This window comes from Mugil cephalus, chromosome 21 (genome assembly GCF_022458985.1).
Source record: "Mugil cephalus isolate CIBA_MC_2020 chromosome 21, CIBA_Mcephalus_1.1, whole genome shotgun sequence".
NCBI lineage: Eukaryota > Metazoa > Chordata > Actinopteri > Mugiliformes > Mugilidae > Mugil > Mugil cephalus.
In genome coordinates, this window is record NC_061790.1 from 14,608,620 (window position 1) to 14,627,088 (window position 18,469).

Below are 18,469 nucleotides of genomic sequence, written 5' to 3' on the forward strand. Positions count from 1 at the left end.
AAAAAAAAAAAACTCACCACAGAAATTGACATTACTTCTGTTTTGAGCTCCTCGTGAGGACCTCCGCTGTTTGAACCCTTTTTTTTTGTTTGTTTTCCCCTTAAGCAGAGCTGAATTAAATAACAGCTTGTTTTATACCGACATCCTTCACACGAGTGCTTGAAGTGCGCTTCCACATGCGCTGGTAACACTTTTTGGATCTCCAAAAAAAAAAAAAAAAAGTGCCTTTTGACTGAGCTTACACATGATTCATCACATATTGTCGAACACGGGGAAATGAAACGGCTGAAGATTACCGAGATCATTTTCGGGCCGTTTCTTAAGGCATTTGTTCCTATCTGCTTTGATAAATGAGCCTCATTAGCGGCTGATCCTTTATTTTGTAGCAAACTACCAGATTTGGCAGGTGTGGCTGTGCTGTCTGCACAGTTGGCTCTTCTGCAGCCTGGTACTGTGGGGCCCAAAACCCTAAAGATAGTAGAGGCGTCTACTGGGAGGCAGCCAGTCCACAGCAGGACTAAACCCTGGCCAGTGGAGATAAGGGAACTGTTACTCCAGCCTGTTTTTATTTTTGCTGTCGTTCTCGTTGTTGTTGTTGTCATTGCACTCCAAAAGCGGGAAGAGCCGCTCTGGATGGAAGTGCGGTTGTAATATGGAGAGTTAATAACATTCCGAAATCATTAGTCAGTGTATGTGAATGGCTGCCTTGTTTGATATGCAGATGGCTGCTGGGGATTGAATCTGAAGGCAGGGGAATGGCATGAATTGGTGTGAAGGCAAGAGCTGATTTGCTCCACTCATAGATTGATTGAAGCAGAGATTGTTTACACACACGGCGAGCCTTTTTTCATTATGTACGCGCCTGCACTTTCTGTTTCGCGCCTCTGTATTCCTGTAGTCGGTGCGCCTTGATCGTATGTACATACAGTATGCGCCTCTGCCACATGTTTAGCTCCGTGTGCATCTGCATACATCAGCCGGCGCCGTCCAAGGCCTCTCACCTTGTAGCTCCGGCTCCGAGCACCCTGACACCTAATTTGTAGTCCTTTCCCGCTCCTCCCGCTCCCCATCTCTCCATCCATCTCACTGAGGGTTTTCACGCTCCTGACCGTGAAATTCACCCACATTCACAATTATGTCTTCAATCAGAGCCATCTCAAAGCTGGTAGGATGCGGCCTTTCTTTGGGAACAGCAGGAGGTCCAAATCAACACTCGGAGGACTGAGCCAGCTTACTCCTGTCTCCACTCTCCACACTAATGACTGACAGATTTTTAGAGATGGGAGCGGTGGAGTTCGGGAGGCTTTTAACTTGCAATCAGGTACCCTGGGCCTGCACGCTCCTCAGCATGTTGATCCTTTGGCAAACCAATATGATTGCAGATATTGAATAATTCATGGCTGTCTAATGATGTGTCAATCACAGATGGTTTTGTTTTATTTATTGTGCACTATGCACAGGTTTGTGCGTCCTCCAAGCTCTATTGCAAGTTAATATTGCATGAAGACTGTTAGCAACATGACACTGAGTACAGCAACTAGCTTCTCTCATCAGGGATGCTTTGCTGTCTGACTAACAAGCCTGAAAGAGAGACATTTTTTTATGACTTTCCCAAAGTGAAATGACGTTTTTTTAATTGTGTTCGGGGCCCCGTGCAATCCGCAGCAAATCCTCCTTCGTTTCTGTGTCGTGTTCAGGTTCACAAAGAGTTGTTGTTGTTGTTGTAGACGCGTGTCGATTCGCGAGCCGGTCATTCAGTCTTGATGGTCAGAGCTTTGCTTTTCTGCTCGGCTGTTGAGATCTTCTATTATGGACAGCGTGTGGGTATGGCTTAAGCGATTCCTTTATCTTCATAACAAAACCCTCCTCCATCTTTGCTTTTTCCATTAAGCGCTGCCGTACTTTTGACCAGCACAATGGCGCGTTTCAGGAAGGTTGGCTCAGCCTGACACTGGAGGCTTATTGCAATGCCTCGTCGACCTTGCCGAGGAGCGTTGAATGCCTCCCGGGGAAATTTCATCATCTCAAGCATGACCAAGAACATACGCCGAGATGGAGAATCTAGAGGGAGCTTTCATCGTGCCCTGCCCCGAACACGGCCGAGTCTTCCACGGGATGCTCCGTGAACTGACACGTCCTCCAGTGCTCGGTGTCCGCAGGGGGGGTGTGTGCACGCTCACCCGGAGAAAGGTCCCCTTGTGCAGGGCGCCCGGCGTGGGAGAGACCTTGCATCACTCTGGTTCAAGTAAAAGGCTTCAGCTGCTCTTAAGGCTGCGCTGAGATAGGGGTTTGCCTGGCGTGAGCGCGCTCCGCGGGGGGTCTGCTTCTCCTGAAAGAGGGAATCCCGTTTGGTCCAGCCCATTCATATTAACGCAGCTCGCGCAGCCCTCCAGATCTTAATCCCAGACTGCGCATGCATTTTAACCATACTCATTGCATGTGCAGTCTCGGGCAGGCTCAGATAGATGGAGGCCCTTTCTTTTGTCCGACCTAGCTTCCTGCCCAACAGCACTCTCTTTTGGAGATATTGGGGAAATAACAAGCGGGGCAATGATGCTAATAACACCGGAGTGTCCCGCAGCTCTACAGCCCCAGGTGTCCGGGACCCTGCAGGGAAAACAGTCAAGAAAGAGGGAAGGAGAGGAAACTGAAGCAAGCCAAGAGGAATTTAGCAGAGCAGAGCTGAAGGGAGAAGATGAGAGGGGATTGTAGATGCGGCAGCCCCAGGTGGGCCTGTGAGCTATGCGCCATCAGTCACACTCGAACCAATGGGCTCGCGTGAAGACGCCCCAACTCTTCTTTTCCCAGCCCCTCCAGCAGCACCGCCCGCAATAATGAACCGATGAGCCGCCGCGCGCGTCTTTCACGCATCCGCGCGTGTTGCTATGTGGATCGGCCTCCGCGTTCTGGGGCAGACGACGCCCGGGGCTGCTTTTCGGAGGAGGGAACAGGAGGAAGAGAGGCTGGGGTGGGGTGGGGCGGGGGTGCAGCCGGCCCCAGTGGCCACGCAGCGTGGCACTGTAGTCGGGGACAACAGACTCCTAGAGCCCCCACGCTGAGCCGGTTCCCCCCCGCGGAGCTAATCCCCGCTCCACAGGATTAACCAACTTCACAGCGCCGGCCCCTACTGCGCTGTCAAGGCATTGGTTCGCCCTGCAAAAACCCCTACCCCAGACAACACCAGCCCTCCACCGCTCCTTACACACACACACACACACACACACACACCCTCATTACCCCTCCGTGGTACCCGTGTCCCTTCTGAAATGTCACTATCGATTTCCACTCCCCATGTCTTTCTCGCCGTGGCTGTCTCTGATCTGCTCACACTCTTCCTTTGCAAGTTCTAGCTCGTTGACTGCAGGTCCTGCTTACGCGATGAACCGTTTTTTTTTTTTTTCGGAACCTGCTGCAGAGCTTTGGAAATTCGAATGCATTTTTACATGGTTTGATTTCAGGACAATGGGAAAGTCTGTTGGCAAGCTCTTTCTGAAGCTGTGTAATCCATCATAATGAACACCGAGGCTGCAGCATTCCTCTGTCGAAGTTGTGTTGTTCCAAGACGTTGCCGTGCATCACGATACGTCCTTTAACAACTGGTGGATGAATCAGTCGGTCGGCGGCTGATTTCAACTTCCCAGATGTGGGGATTTTTTTTTTTTTTCACTCTGCTTTACATCATGTGAAAATTGTTTGTCTTTGGGTTCTGATTTGACGGCGGGAACCGTTTTGAGGAGCCATAAAAAGGCTGAGAGCCACAGCTTTAAGCCATCAGTTGTTCACCCACGTCAGAATTTCCCCCGCCTGTGTGTATACATGCTGTTTTTGTGTACTTCAAGAATGTGTTGACAGAAAAGAAGCATTTCCCTGCCCTGCGCGTATTGTCTGAACATGCGGAGTCATTTCCCGGCTCCGTGGAGGAGCTACTGTCTCTTTCAATGATTTTAAAGGCTCTAGGGAGAAGCAAGTGGGCCCGAATCAGGCAGATCATCGCATCTTTCTTCAGTTTTTTTTTTTCCATGCCTCCCTCCATCCTCCCCCCCCTCGGTTTCCTCTTTTAAACACAATCTCCAACCTCTCCTGCATCTTCTGTCCCATTGCTCCCTCCGTCTCGTCACAGTGCTGATTAGGCGGGCAGGAAGATGATGGGTGTATTTGGGGCCTGCGAGGCCGGCGATGTCGCATCTGTCTGACATGCTCGAGCAAAGACAGCGTCTCCTCCTCATTGTCTTCTAATGGGGCACCGGGGTCTCGGAGACATGGAGGTAGGTAGTGCGTCGCGGGCGTGGGTGTGTGTGTGTGTGTGTGTGTCTTCGTGACAGTTACAGAAAAATGCCGGTGAGAGGCGGCAGGTGTGCCCGAGGACGGTATTAGGGAAAGACAGAGAGAGACTGCAGGTAATGAGTAGTACGAGGTGAATGTGCTTCTGCCTCGTTGATAAACGATGGGCTGGCACTTCGGACAATTTTCAGCCTTTACCGAGAGGCAAGTCATTTTTTCTCTCTCCCCTTCTCCCCGCTTCTCTGCTTTTCCCTCTCTTTCTCTCTCCTATTTTTTTCTCCATCACCTTCCATCTTTCACTCCTCGGCTCAATTATACTCCCCTTGAACGCGCACTGTGTAGTCCCTCCACCGCCGCCGCCACCGCCACCACCACCACCGACTCACTCGTCCAGTCACTCAGGCTGCGGCACAACGTCGCCGGCTAATTATCGCTGGTTAGGATGTGACAGATGCTGCGAAGATGGTTGGCAGTCAGCGCGCTGTCCCCACTCAGGAGGAAGCGACAACTGACCTTTAGAAAGCATGGCCCTGGCAAACCATGGCAATATCGAGACGCCGCGCCTCCCGGTGCACGTAGGGGGGGGCGGGGTATCGACACTGGGGGTGGGAGGTGTCCTGTGTGCGTTTGTGTGCCAAGGTGAGGGTGCTCACATGGACACGAGGTTAACACATGTGCTATTTTCAGCTAGCGTGGGCCAGTAAACATGTACAGTGCGATGTACAGTATATGCATGCATAAATAGAGGAGTACAGTGGGGCCGGTGTGGCTGGGAATACAGGAGACTATGAATAATTGTCTTTTAGGTTGTTAAATAGAGGTCACGATTGCGGGGGAACATTCATTTATGCGCTCCAGTAAGGGCAGCCAACACGCACCTACAGTAAGTGGATGAACACTAATATTTAGTTAGACCTTGTACGTATTGATTAAAGGCTTATAGTTTTCCCTTTTATTTAATTCACACTCTCAACCTTGACTCGGCACATCTCGGTTTTTCGCAGCATCCGTGAAAAAGCTACACAAGCTTTGGGGGCGCAGCCGCGTTCACCCCCGCCGTCTGGGTGTCAATTTTTATTTGAAAAATAATCTCTCTGTCTCCCTTTCTCTCCCTCTTTTTCCCCCCACCACCCACCGCTCCGTAACCCCCCCCCCCCCGCCGTGCTGCCCTACTTGGCTGCCACCAACACGGGGGCTTACTTCAGTAATGAAGTGGGGTCTCACTCTTCCATCTCCCATCTAGTTTTGAAAAGTGCCGAGCAGTAATTGGTGTACGACCTACAAGACCGCCAGCGCTCATGTCCCCTGTCCTACGTGACATTCCCATCCAATTAATTCTGCGTCTGCGCGCACACGAACACACAAAAAAAAAAGAGGGATCGCACACACTCGCTATTATCATGGCTCCCTTAACTTCTCTTCCTGATAGTCTTTCAAGGTGCCTTTTAAGTGTGACTTTAAGTGCACTGGATCATCCTCATTTTCTTCCACATATACGGTAAAACGTGGATGTGTGACATAGTCTTGGACACTGAATGAGTTCATTTTCGGGGATTATGGTAAATCTGTGTTGCCAGCGGATGGATTGCTCTCTGTCTCACAAGGATTAGCTGAAGGTGAAGTGGAGGTGGCAGGTCCGTGTCCATCTGTGTTTGCATGTGCTGCCATACCCTGACTCGTGTGCGCGTGTGTGTTTATGCGTGTTGTGTACAACCATGTCGGTGTTATTAGCCTGAAATGTTCGGTAATCCATCAGAGTTAATGAGTTGCGCGTGTGCGCTCTCCAGCAGCGATGGCAGCGGTGTGTGTTTTGTGTGTGCGTGTCTTTTGAGTGACCTTCACTTCAGTCTGCCTGATGAGCGCAGTCCCGGGCCCTCCATACGGAGAACAGGACTCCATCAGAACCCCAGATGTCAGCGTGCGCAATCTGTCAGAAGTGTGTACCCTGAGCAAACAACAAGCAAAACTGCACGGCGCTCCAGGGATTTCACGAATGAGCAAGTGTGTCAGGGGTCAAATCGGTGGTTCCCGTCTTGAGAGTCCTGGCCCAAGAGGCTCTGAGATCAATCTGACAGGTCCCAAGGCGATTAAACGAACCGCAAGGAATGCAAAATGCTTTCTATTTAAATGAAACACATATTCAGTAACTTTGCCCACACTGTAATCTGTAATAAGAAGTTGCAAGTTGTATTAGATACTTGTCCGTAGACAGTATATTGCTTACACTACATGGTGGTTACCATGCACCCGGTCTGGAGAAGCAGACAGGAGCATTGAAGCTCAGCAATGAACTGGTGTGGATGGGGTCAACAGCAGAGCACGTTTTAGCCACCTACGACGAGGTCCTACCCAGAAACAAAATCAATATCAGTTTAAGTGTGAGCTGTTATTAGAATATTTTCCTCACTTCTGCGAGGCGGCCTTTTCCAACGAGAAGCAGAGGCCGTTTTTGTTGCTCGCTTCAAAGCCGCCAAGCTCCATTGACAAAAACAGCAATTTTACATAACAAGGGAGTTGGTGGTCTGCTGATGCCTTGATTGGTTAGTTTATTTAAATCACTAATTAGGATAGGAAATAATATGTAGGAGAAAGTTAAGAAGTTAAAAATGCAGTACCTCCGCAGACACCTTGTTGTTCCCCTCTCTATCTAAACTTCATGAACACTATTAGCTCTGTAGGCTACATATATTTACATGTCTACTAATATTGGTTTTAATCTTAAATGCAGTTACAAAGGAGTGGTAGCTGCCGCTTGGATACTTGCACCCCTTAAACTGTTCTTTTTGGCTGTTAGCTTGTGGCACTACACTAACGTGATTGGTCTTTGCTGCAAATGGTTCCTGCAACATATTTACACATGACTTCTTATGAGCTTACTGTAGGAGCATAACAGTGCGACATAATCTGCAAACAGTAAAGCAATGGTGGGATGCAATTTCCTGTTTAAATGTGTAACATTCTGGTGGCGAGGCTGATGCTAAAAAAGAGCAGGGGAACACTTATTCATGTCGAGTCTTTTAGGTTTTCATGACTCATTCTCTCCCCCCTCCCTCCGATCAAGCTGCAGGCATGACAGCTAAATGATGCGCTTCCTATAGGATTTGCATTTCTATGCTGCGCCGAGCCCTTTCCCCTACGAGGTGGGACTCTGGTACATTTCAGCACCAGACATTGATTAGCAACCGGGGGAGAAGGGAGCGCAGGTACAAACAGCTGTCACCGGCAGAGACGATCAACTCGGGGGAACAGAGGTGCATACAAACGAGTTCAAATTAGTTGTCACAAAGCTGCTGTTTTGGTTTTCATCTCTGACAATTTGCGTCGAGCTGTCCTTCGTGAAATAGAGCGTAACAAAAGTTGAGTTTTGTGCGAGTCGCTGCTGTCACGCGCGACGCCATTTGTATATCCAAAAAAAATGATAAACTGTCAAGTTACATGTTAAATTAAATGTTACAGTGTCGTTATCAGTTCTCCAGAGTGTCTCCATGATTACCGTTATGTATAATATATCTGTCTACCTTCAAGGCTGGAAGTGTTCTCCATTAGGAGAAACATGGTGTTACATAAAAAAAATAAGAAATGCCAATGTACTTTGACTTCTTGTCCCATTTTTACATGAATCGTGTTTTGCAGTTTCAATGATAAGTGGCCTTGGCTCTGAGAGGACATTAGAACACGTGTGGTGAACACTGGACCTTCACGGCGCAGAAAGCGAGTGATGAGTAACGTATCGCGTGTCTGCGCGCATGTAAAATATAACTGGAATGCGCAACTCTGACAGGGAGAGGGACGGCGGCGGCTCAGAGACGTGTTCGCGTGAGCGCTGGTGCCCGGCAGACAGCAGGGTGATACCGGAGGTGCGTGCGCAGGCCTCGCAGTTTCTGTGATGCGCGCTGACACGCAGATGGCAGCTGACACAACACGGGTAGACTCTCACACCCACTCTCAGTCCTCCTCCCTCTCCAAAGTGGATGTTCTCTCCCGTTCCCTGCTGCATGCCGCCGTCGTCTTGATTTGATAGACAGATTAATGCGAAAAGCTCATTTTCTGTAACCGCTTGTCCTCTAGAGGGTTTGCGGGAGGGGGGGGGTTGGACCCTGTCCTGGCTGTCATCGGGCGAGAGGCCCTGGACAGGTCTCCAGTTATAGCAGGGCTAACACTGAGACAAACAACCATTCACACTCAGCCAATTTAGAATCACCAATAAACCTAACGAGCACGTCTTTGGGGAGAAGCCGGAGTACCTGGGGAGAACATGCGAACTCCACACAGTTAGATTCGGACCGAAGTATCACCATTTTCTTTCCGCCGGTCTCCTTTGCTCTTCCATCGTTTCTTCGCTCATACCCTTCCCTCGCCCACGCAGTCGTCTTACCCAGGTGTGAGTAACCCATTTTTTGATGAGATGCTCGCAAATATGCAAAGACGCAGGAAGTCACAGGCGAACGATTTCAAATGAACATCCACGGGCGCTATCAGCAGCTCCCTTTGTCAAAACAGCCCACATGCGCAGCACAAATGCGTTCTGCGCAGGTGAGCCAATTTTAAATAAAAGTCCGGGCGGCATTCTGTCATTCGCCTGGACGCTAAAGAGCGGTTTTCGCGACGCGCCGTCGAGATTTTCCCTCACCTACACGTAGCTGCTAATGAACATTCTTGGCGAAAGTGGGGAGAAAAAAAAAGCCAATGCAAGCAAATGATGCCTATATCTGTGTGCAAATTGTTTTGAATGCCCTCCAGGCCGGGGCTGATTAACACAGTCACCCTGCTTCTCCTCGAGCCAAAGCACAGCCTCTCAGTTTGTTACTTCTGACTGGAAGCAGACGGCGGTGAGGGATTGATGCACCCCCACGCACACATGCACTCTATTCTGCTCCAGTGGCGTTAAAGAAGCTAAATCAGACCATTGTCGAACACGGTGAGCTCCTCATACCGAAGTCTTTGTGTTTAATGACATTCGCTTGGAGCTCTGCGCTAATGCCGGCATGCTTTAAGTCTCACGATGAAGATGTAACGATACCAATAAGATGCAGTTTCCAATTAGAAAATGTGCGGTTGCGAGCGCTCGTTAACAAATCCGAGTATTGGACGAACGGAAATTTTAATTAGAGTTAAAACAAAAGACTGACATTTTACAAAACCCTTGGTTGATGTTTTTTTTTTCTTTTACAAACAAGGTCAGGTTTCTTTTTCTTCCGCATGACTCACAAATTTTTGAAATCCACATTGAAGTGTGCACGTGTGTCTGAGGGTGTGTGTGTGGGCAGCGGTGAAGAGGATGTAGAGACAGTGTTCATGCGAGTGAGACAGATAGCTGGAGTGTTGCAGGGATTAATGTGCATTTGTAACTTGAGGGCATGAGTTGCTGCTCGATAGAATCTAGAGCATCAGCTCCTCTCTGCAGGCCGTGAATGCGTTCCTTTAAAAAAAAAAAAAAAAAAATGAAATAAATAAAATAAAATCCTCAATTGCATTCCAGTGCACGTTCTGGGTTTTTAAAGGTTACGGGGGATGTGGACCTGAGTGCTGGAAGCACACTTAACAACTTGAATAAATGCAGGTTTGTATTAATGTGTCTGTCCTTTTCGTGCACCGTCCTCTGCTATTAGCTGTGTGAATCTCAAGGCGGTTAATAGCTACCGTGGAGGATATTGTTGCTATTGTTAAGCAGTCAGCTCACCATTCTAGTGTTGTTGTAACTGCAGCATGATGCACTCTTCTGCCTCTTAATGGATTTTTTTTCTCCATGTTGAGGTGTATAGAGCCCAAGTGGTTTTGTTATCTGAGTGAGGTTTTTTTTCTTTTTTTTTTTTTCTTTCCCCGTTCCTCCATTTGCAGTAACTCTACACTCTTTTCTCACTCTATAAATGCTGTAGTTTGGATCTCAGGGGAAATGATGCATGCCAGCGTCTCGGTGACTGGCACCCCCCTCCATTACAGTTAATCACATGTGTGCGAAAAACAGAGAGACACTCTTCTGTTAACGATATTAGTGAATTTGCTGCGACGCCTGGGGAGTCTTCCTGATAATCAGATTGCATTGTTTGTGTGTTTTGGAGACGGATGGTCTGTGTACAGGGTGGTCAGCATGAAGAGGCAGGAATCGGTCCGTGATCATAAGTGACCGACAATATCATATGTAGTGACTGACGCGTTATTTCTTTATCATGCTGATGCAACGTGACCATTAGAAAGCAAGATCAAATACACACACACACCAGGCCTTTGAATGCCACATCCGGCTGCATAACACTGTGCTGCATTCATTTGTTATTATATACACACACACACATATATATATATATGTATATAGATATATTTATACTGTCTTTCACAATGAGGTCCCAAGGGGCCATATCTGCTTACGCGCCAGGTTTTCTCAGCTCGCCGGCGATGACGTCATCAGTGGGTGACAAATTGTTAGCCGGCGATGCCCACGTACCGGTACGTGTTCCAGATTTTAAACAAGGACACAAATGGATTTTAGAGCCACATCAGAATTACATTACTCCTCCGGCTTTCTGTTAAAAAACAGAATGAAAACCTAAATGTAGAGGCTCGGGACATTCGGTTACAATTTTTTTGTTTCTTCTCAACGGAAAAAAAAGACCCGAGCCAACGATGACATTAGTAACTGATGTCGTGCTTCCGTTGCTCTGTGCCAATAGATCTACGACGGTGTCCAAAACGGTATCAGTGAGACGCACGTTGGGACTAGCTGACACGCCAATTAATTCAACGAACGTGGACATTGTAGTTTATTTTTAGTGGGTCCCACCAACACGTCCCGCTGCAGTAAATACTGACAAGGGCACCTAATGTGTATTAATGTGCAGCCCAAAATACTTTCCAATAAATGCTCTATTTACTTGTGTTTGAGTAACGTTTCCCAAAAACAGCAGTGTGCTCCTGTTGTTGTAGTAAACTACTTTGGAAACTAGATTTCTGTGACCTGTTTTTGTAACGGTTCACCTCTACGTTAAGAATGACTGGGGCATCAAGTTGAAAACGGATGGACTAATAAAAATAAAACATAGGGTAAATGTCAGTTCTACAGATTTAACCTCCGTTTTTAGATCCATCCAACCGCTTTGCTTGCCTTTGGATAGCTTGTTCCCAGTCTGATTACACCGGGGCCTTAAACATTTCAGTGCTGGTCAGTTTACCAACACAGGTGGTAACAACTAATTCAGGTTAACGCTCCAGGTCGCAGCACTCTGGTCTCAGGAAAACAAACTATTGATGTTTTCATAAAGAAGTTGGGAAATAACTTCCATCATTTTGCAAGCAACCTCACTGCATACTGCACACGGTTTGAACTCGCACACAGCAGGTCACAGTGAAAGGAAATAACTTCCCCGCTGAGAAGTTGGAGGAGTGCAGCCCGCTGTCGCCTGCAGCTCTTCATCTAACAGCTCACTGCGACTGCTCCATATTTCTCCATTACCCCCTGAAATGCATTACAGACTCACGCGCTGTCAAAAATTAACAAAAAGTGACTGTCTTGTTTTGATGAATGAAAGCAGCGAGTGCCAAGCTCACTGACAGGAGGCATTATGATTTCTGTGACTGCCTCGCAGGAAAATCAACTCGTGTCAGGTGCATGCGTTGAATGAGAAGCTGCAGCAGGTACTGTTTGGTTTTCATTAGCAACAATCTCGGAACCTATTGGCTATAATCTCAGAACAATGCACAGCACAAATACTGTATATTCATACCAGGATGTCCGTTTGTAGAGATTACACAAGCAGTAACTTCTTATCCCGTTCTCATTTTCTATAACCACTTGTCTTGTAGAGGGCTGTGGGGGGGCTGGAGCTTATCCCAGCTGTCATCAGTCGCTAATCTATCACAGGGCTAACACAGAGAGACAGGAAGCCATTCGCACTTACGAGCTTGCTTTGGATGGTGGCCTATGAGCGGTGACTTAATGAATAATAGTCAGCCATCCAGTTGCTAACAATGCAAGTACAGAAATTGTGCAATATTTTCACCAGTGGGGTCATAGGTTCTGTTACTGTTGTGTTGTCTCATTTGGTAACAGACAGTTAGCTACATCAGTAATACACAGGATCAGTACAAAATTATATGTGTACATTACATTGAAACAGAGGAGATGTTGCACATTAAGGACGTGATCGAGTTCCGGTGATTAGAGTCTCACAGCAGCAGGCAGGAAGGAACCTGCAGTTTCTCTCAGAATCCTTCTCCATGTAGGATGACAGCTTTGCCAACATCCTCCTATCCCCGCTGCCAACACCTTCACTTCCTCTTCCTGCATAGTTGTTGTCCTGCGGTGCATATACACTCAGCAGCCACTTTATTAGGTACACCTGTTCAATTTTTTATAAAGACAAATAGCTAAACAGCTAATCAGTCAATCATATGGCTACAATTCAGTGCATTTAGGCATGTAGAGGTGATCGAGTTCAAACCGAGCATCAGAATGGGGAAGAACGGGCATTTAAGTGACTTTGAACGTGGTATGGTTGTTGGTGCCTGATGGGCTGGTCTGAGTATTTCAGAAACTGTTGATCTCCTGGGATTTTCACACACAACCATCCCTAGGGTTTACACAGAATGGTCCGAAAAAGAGAAAATATCCAGTGAGCGGCAGCTGTGTGGACGAAAATGCCTTGTTGATGTGAGAGGTCAGAGGAGAATGGGCAGACTGGTTGGAGACGATAGAAAGGCAACAGTAACTCAAATAACCACTGGTTACAACCAAGGAATGCAGGATACCGTCTCTGAATGCACAACACGTCCAACCTTGAAGAAGATGGGCTACAGCAGCAGAAGACCACACCGGGTGCCACTCCTGTCAGGAATTGACAGGAAACTGAGACTACAATTCACACAGGCTCACCAACATTGGACAATAGAAGATTGGAAAAACGTTGTCTGGTCTGATGAGCCTCAATTTCAGCTGCGACATTCAGATGGCAGGGTCAGGATTTGGTGTTAACAACATAAAAGCATGGATCCATCCTGCCTTGTATCAATGGTTCAGGCTGGTGGTGGTGGTATAATGGTGTTTGGGATATTTTCTTGGCACACTTTGGGCCCCTTAGTACAAACTGAGCATGGTGTAAATGCCACATCCTACCTAAGTATTGTTGCTGACCATGTCCATCCCTTTATGACCACAGTGTACCATCTTCTGACGGCTACTTCCACCAGGATAATGCACCATGTCACAAAGCTCACATCATCTCAAACTGGTTCCTTGAACATGACAATGAGTTCACTGTACTCCAATGGACTCCACAGTCACCAGATCTCAATACAACATGGATTGTGGTGGAACGGGAGATTGGCATCATAGATGTGCAGCCAACAAATCTGCAGCAACTGTGTGATGCTATCTTGTCAATATGAACCAAAATTTCTGAGGAATGTTTCAACACCTTGTTGAAAGTATGCCAGGAAGAATTAAGGCAGTTCTGAAGGCAAAAGGAGGTCCAACCCTTTACTAGCAAGGTGTACCTAATAAAGTGGCCGGTGAGTGTAGTTCCCTCATTGGTTTGGTGACTGATGGATTTAATTTTTGATTTGCATTTGATGCAGAGCAGTCAGGCAGGTAGAGAAATCTATTTGCTGTCAACATAAACAAACCTGCCAGGTGCAACTGCACATTTACAGAGGCAACTCCAATCAGACCTTGTGATTTTTTTTAAAGTCTTGTCATGTGAGAGTAGAGACCAGAGAGAGGTTAGTTGCTTCTCTTGTACCAGCGCCACTTACACATGGCTGACAATTAACTTTTGTTTAATTTTAGTTGTTGACATGCCGGAGTGTGTTCCGTAAGCATGTTTTTTTTCCTGTTTTTTTTTTTCAGATTACGCATTGAAAGCCACATCCAGCAGAGATTGTGGCCTCTTTCTTTCATTTGGAACTCCCTCTCTCTCTACGCTTCCTATGAGTCTTTCTTCCCGTCCCTCGCCCAACATAAAAGAACACAATCCTGCATTGTTTGTTCTGTTGTAACCCCGCAGCTGCATTTTCGAGATGATTGTCCCTGCGTGATGAAACAAGCCCTGTCAGGAGCTACAGACGATTACATGGCTTCATGTCGCGATCAGTCTTTGTGTATAAACACTTAAAAAAAAAAAAAAATCGATGCAGCCCAACATGTTGATGGATAAACTCCTACAGTGTCTTAGTGACAATGAAAAGCTCCGTCTGCCTTTTGCGTCTGATGAGAGGGAAAGAAAGAAAGAGAGGGACAGATCCAGCATTTGTTTCTGTAATCAACGCGGTGGCTTTATTTTTCCATCTCTCTCCTTCCTTCATCTCCTCTGCCTTGGAGATGTAATCGAAGCACATACACCCACTCTCAGCCTTTCTAGTGTCAGTCCTAATGTTACGGTTCGTATTAAATTCTTGATGGTGAATCAAACATGCGATGAATCCAATCAGATTTGCAGCCTCTGAGACGCTGAGCCTCTTCTGACCTGTTGCTCATTATCAGATGTGATTGACTGGGCGATGGCTGTGCTGTGTTTACAGAAACAGCATTTAAAAGCCCTCTTCCCCAGCCTGCTCCTTACTGGAAGAGATCTGGTCTCACATGCGCACATTCTTCTCTGAAAGCATTAGAATGGCACCAGTTATTCGACGCGAGATATCCCTGAGTTTTGTCTTTCCTTTGCTTCACTGCTTTGAAGCCAGGAGATAGGTAATACCCTGTGTTTTCACACGCTTACCAGAATTGTAAAGGTAGAAGAGTTCGGATCAGATAGTGCGATCAAGCTACACGCGAGAAGTCTACGGGAGTGTCGGGTCTCGCTGTTATTTGTCTGCAGTCCCGTATGCCGTTGAGTACAAAAGGAAGCATTTCCCAATCTACACTTATGAGCCAAAACATTACAACCACCGACAGGAGAAGCGAATAACATCTTGTGACAATTCAGTGTTCTGATGAGAAACTTTTGTACCTGGCGTTCGTGTCTCACCTGGCACGACGTGTACCACCACACAGACCAGAACAAGGCACCCCCACCCCGCAGCAATGACACTCCGTAATGGCAGCATGGATGCAGTCTGACACAGGCACACACACAAAAAAAGGTTTGGGAACAGATAAAAATAAGGCTATTAAGACCATCGCTATCTTAATTTTACACACACATATATGTACTTTGGACTAATTAAAAAGGGAAATTAGTAATAGAAACCAAACTGCTATTTGTACAGAGTTCTTTTAACAGAGAGGTCTTTGTGGATTGACTAACTTTTGGAGTCATCCAAGCGACCGTTCGACAAACAGCGTTTTTTTTTTTTTTTTGCATTTCCAGAATTTGCAGCTTAAACCCCCTGATGCTGTGTTCCCACTATACAGGGTCCCAAGGGAAATACCTTACCTGCCTCTTTAGTAGCGCTACGTTGCTCTGTGCCTCCGCCGCCCTTGAAAAGAGGCAGTTCAAGTGTCTTTGGTGGGTGCATGAGCTTAATTAGTCCAACCAGCCATACCTGCAAGGATGAAAGGCATGGCCTGGTAGGCCTGAGAGAATAGCTCATCTGTTGCATGTTTGCTTGTTATTTATTTTATGTTAAAACTCTCTCGACGTCTGTCTCCTCTTTATGTTGCAGCCCTTGAGCTGAATCGTGACATGTAGCAAGCTGCTAACTTGGTCTGCAGTAAGCGTGAACCAAATTGGCAATGTAGCATCATTGCAAAATAGTAGTATTTTTGTGTTAAAGCAAGTAGCGAGTGTTTTTTTTCTTCCTTATATTATCTCTCATCGCGACCAGCTGTTTGCAGCCGCCTTTTGTCCGTCTTGTAATCAGCATCACTCAGCAGTCCGACCCTTAAATGTATAAACCTCTCCCGATGCGGTCCGAGCGGTAATTACATCTGCCAGAGAATGAGACACACGCTAGTCCTTCTATCTCAGCAGGACTCGGTTACTCAACCCGATGCTCGCGCGTGTGTCCGTGTTTAAACAGTGCTAATTGGCACTCTCGAGTGTTTCCAGTCCACCTTTCCTAGAGTGGCTCCTGTGCCACCACTTTCTCTGACTGACAGGCCATTTAAAGCCATTCCCTCGGCAGCTGTTGCCAAGGACATTATCGGACCCCCTAAGAGAATATTCCCAAAGGCTAATTCGCCCATCTCCTCTCGCACTTTATCTAACAGCCTCCTCGCAGAAAGGTGGATGCAATGAGTCCTTCCAGGTGTCATTTAAATTCCGCCCGACTTCAAATGCCACACGGGCCGCGACAGTAAAGCCTCCCAACACTGAAAAATAGCTTAGAAAAAATACCTCTATGTGCGAGTCAAAGAAAAGTAGAAGACAACCGTGTGCTAAAAAATTTAACAAAAACTCTGAGAGTGACTTTTTTTTTTTTTTTTTTTTTTTGAAAGCATCCCTCTAGCGTTGTTAGTGTGAAGTTTGTTGTCAGGGGGATACTGGCCACGGTTTTATTATTTATTTATTTTTTTTAGCCATACAAAGCTGTTTTTCTTTCTATCACAAAGGCGGCACCTTGATTAAGGAGGTTTAGTTTAGTCAGATTGGATGTGTGTTTTAATCACAGATCCTGGACCTGTTTGCCGCTCTTTAATGAGGACTTCTCCAGCTGGAAGGCTGACGGCACGGCTGCTTTGATCAGCAGCCCGTGGACATGGGATTACACCGCTAACACACTGCGCTAATGGAGCCTCGAGTCAAGTGGCGCGCACGCAGTCACATGTCTGAAGGCGCACCTGTGCTGCCCGCACAAATGCAAATTCCACAAATGCGTATATGAACACACACTCCACCACTCATGACAAGGGCACGGTCTCGTGAGCAGCCACAGCGTGTCAGACCCTTTCATCTGGCTTTGTGTGTTGTGGTGCCGGCTCCGGGTCGGCTGAGTTTAAGGCTCGGCGATGAAGTCTCTGCCAAAAGAGGGCTCAGTGAGAAAGGTCCAGAGCTCAGCGCTGACACACAGCCCAACTCTGGAGACTAATGGCTTGTAGCTCCCAACATATGTTGTTCTGTGTAATTGCTTTAATTGCTGTCATTGTACGTAATGGTTGGTCTTTTTCATCTTCCCTGGTGGTGTAGGCATTCTGCTAATTATATCTGTCAGCCCTGCAGCCAAAATGAGAGTTTCACAGTGATTTCAGAGCAGTGGGAACTTAAAAATCGGAGCGTTTCTGTAAACTATTGGCTTGTGTGTTTGTGTGTGTGTGTGTGTGTGTGTGTGGGTGGCTGGAAACGTCTGACTGCGGCGCGTTCAAGTAGTTTACGGATCATTAAACTTGTCACAAGTAATCCACCCCATCGCGGATTTGTTTGACGGAAACGGGGTCGCGACTTTAATTCTCCGTGACGTCTGAACTTGACCTGCAACGACTGTGTGTCTCTCTTATTTATTAAATCGCAAAACCAACAATCTTTCTGTTCAGGTACGACACCATCACCAACCAGTGGGAGACGGTGTCTCCGTTGCCCAAGCCGGTCCACTCTGCAGCGGCCACGGTGTGCGGAGGGAAGGTCTACGTGTTCGGCGGCGTGAACGAGGCCGGCCGCTCGGCGGGCGTCCTCCAGTCCTACGTGCCGCAGAGCAACACCTGGAGTTTCATCGAATCGCCCATGATAGGTAAGAGAGGTGGCGACGCGCAGTTGCTTTTGTCACAGGTTCACAAGCGCGGATTTCACACAAACACGAAGTGAAGAGATGTTACGTCCTCGGGGGACGCGTTGTCATTGTTGCCATCGCCCTTTGTCTGTCGCCGGAGATGTTTCATTTTTAAACCAGTGTGTGTGTGAGAGTGCGCTCGGGCTGTGGCTCCTTGTTCTTGTTTCTGAATGAGAACGAGCCTCGGAGATGTCATAAAAAACAAAACAAAACAAAAAAAACATCAGTAATAGTGGTCGCTTTTTTAAAATTATTATTAGCAATGTAAACCCAAAAGCAGGGATGCCGCGTGCTGCCGCAGCTTTGGTGTAAACATGGAGATGCGCGCATCCCTTTACTATTTGACTTCTTGCTATCACATTAGAGAGCAACAAGGAGCATTTGGGCCTCAATTATGATTGCCCGGTTGCCTAGCAACAGTGTTCTCAAGACTCTACCCTCTTGAGCACCTTCCCTTCCATACATGCACTTGACTTTTCCTATTGAAACCATGTGAAGGCAATGCACAATATTGCCAGGCAGTAGCTGGCTATGTGGCACTAAATAATTTATCCTT

At 47.2% G+C, this 18,469-nt stretch overlaps 1 protein-coding gene across 4 annotated transcripts in view; it reads left to right on the forward strand.

Moving 5' to 3' along the window:
* LOC124998743 (kelch-like protein 29) overlaps positions 1-18,469 on the forward strand; it is a 227,690-nt gene that overhangs the window by 195,241 nt on the left and 13,980 nt on the right. For all 4 annotated transcript variants that reach the window (XM_047573244.1, XM_047573245.1, XM_047573246.1 and 1 more), the window contains one exon: positions 17,681-17,874. In XM_047573244.1, coding sequence (XP_047429200.1) covers positions 17,681-17,874 — 194 coding nt within the window. The remainder of the gene's footprint in view (positions 1-17,680; positions 17,875-18,469) is intronic.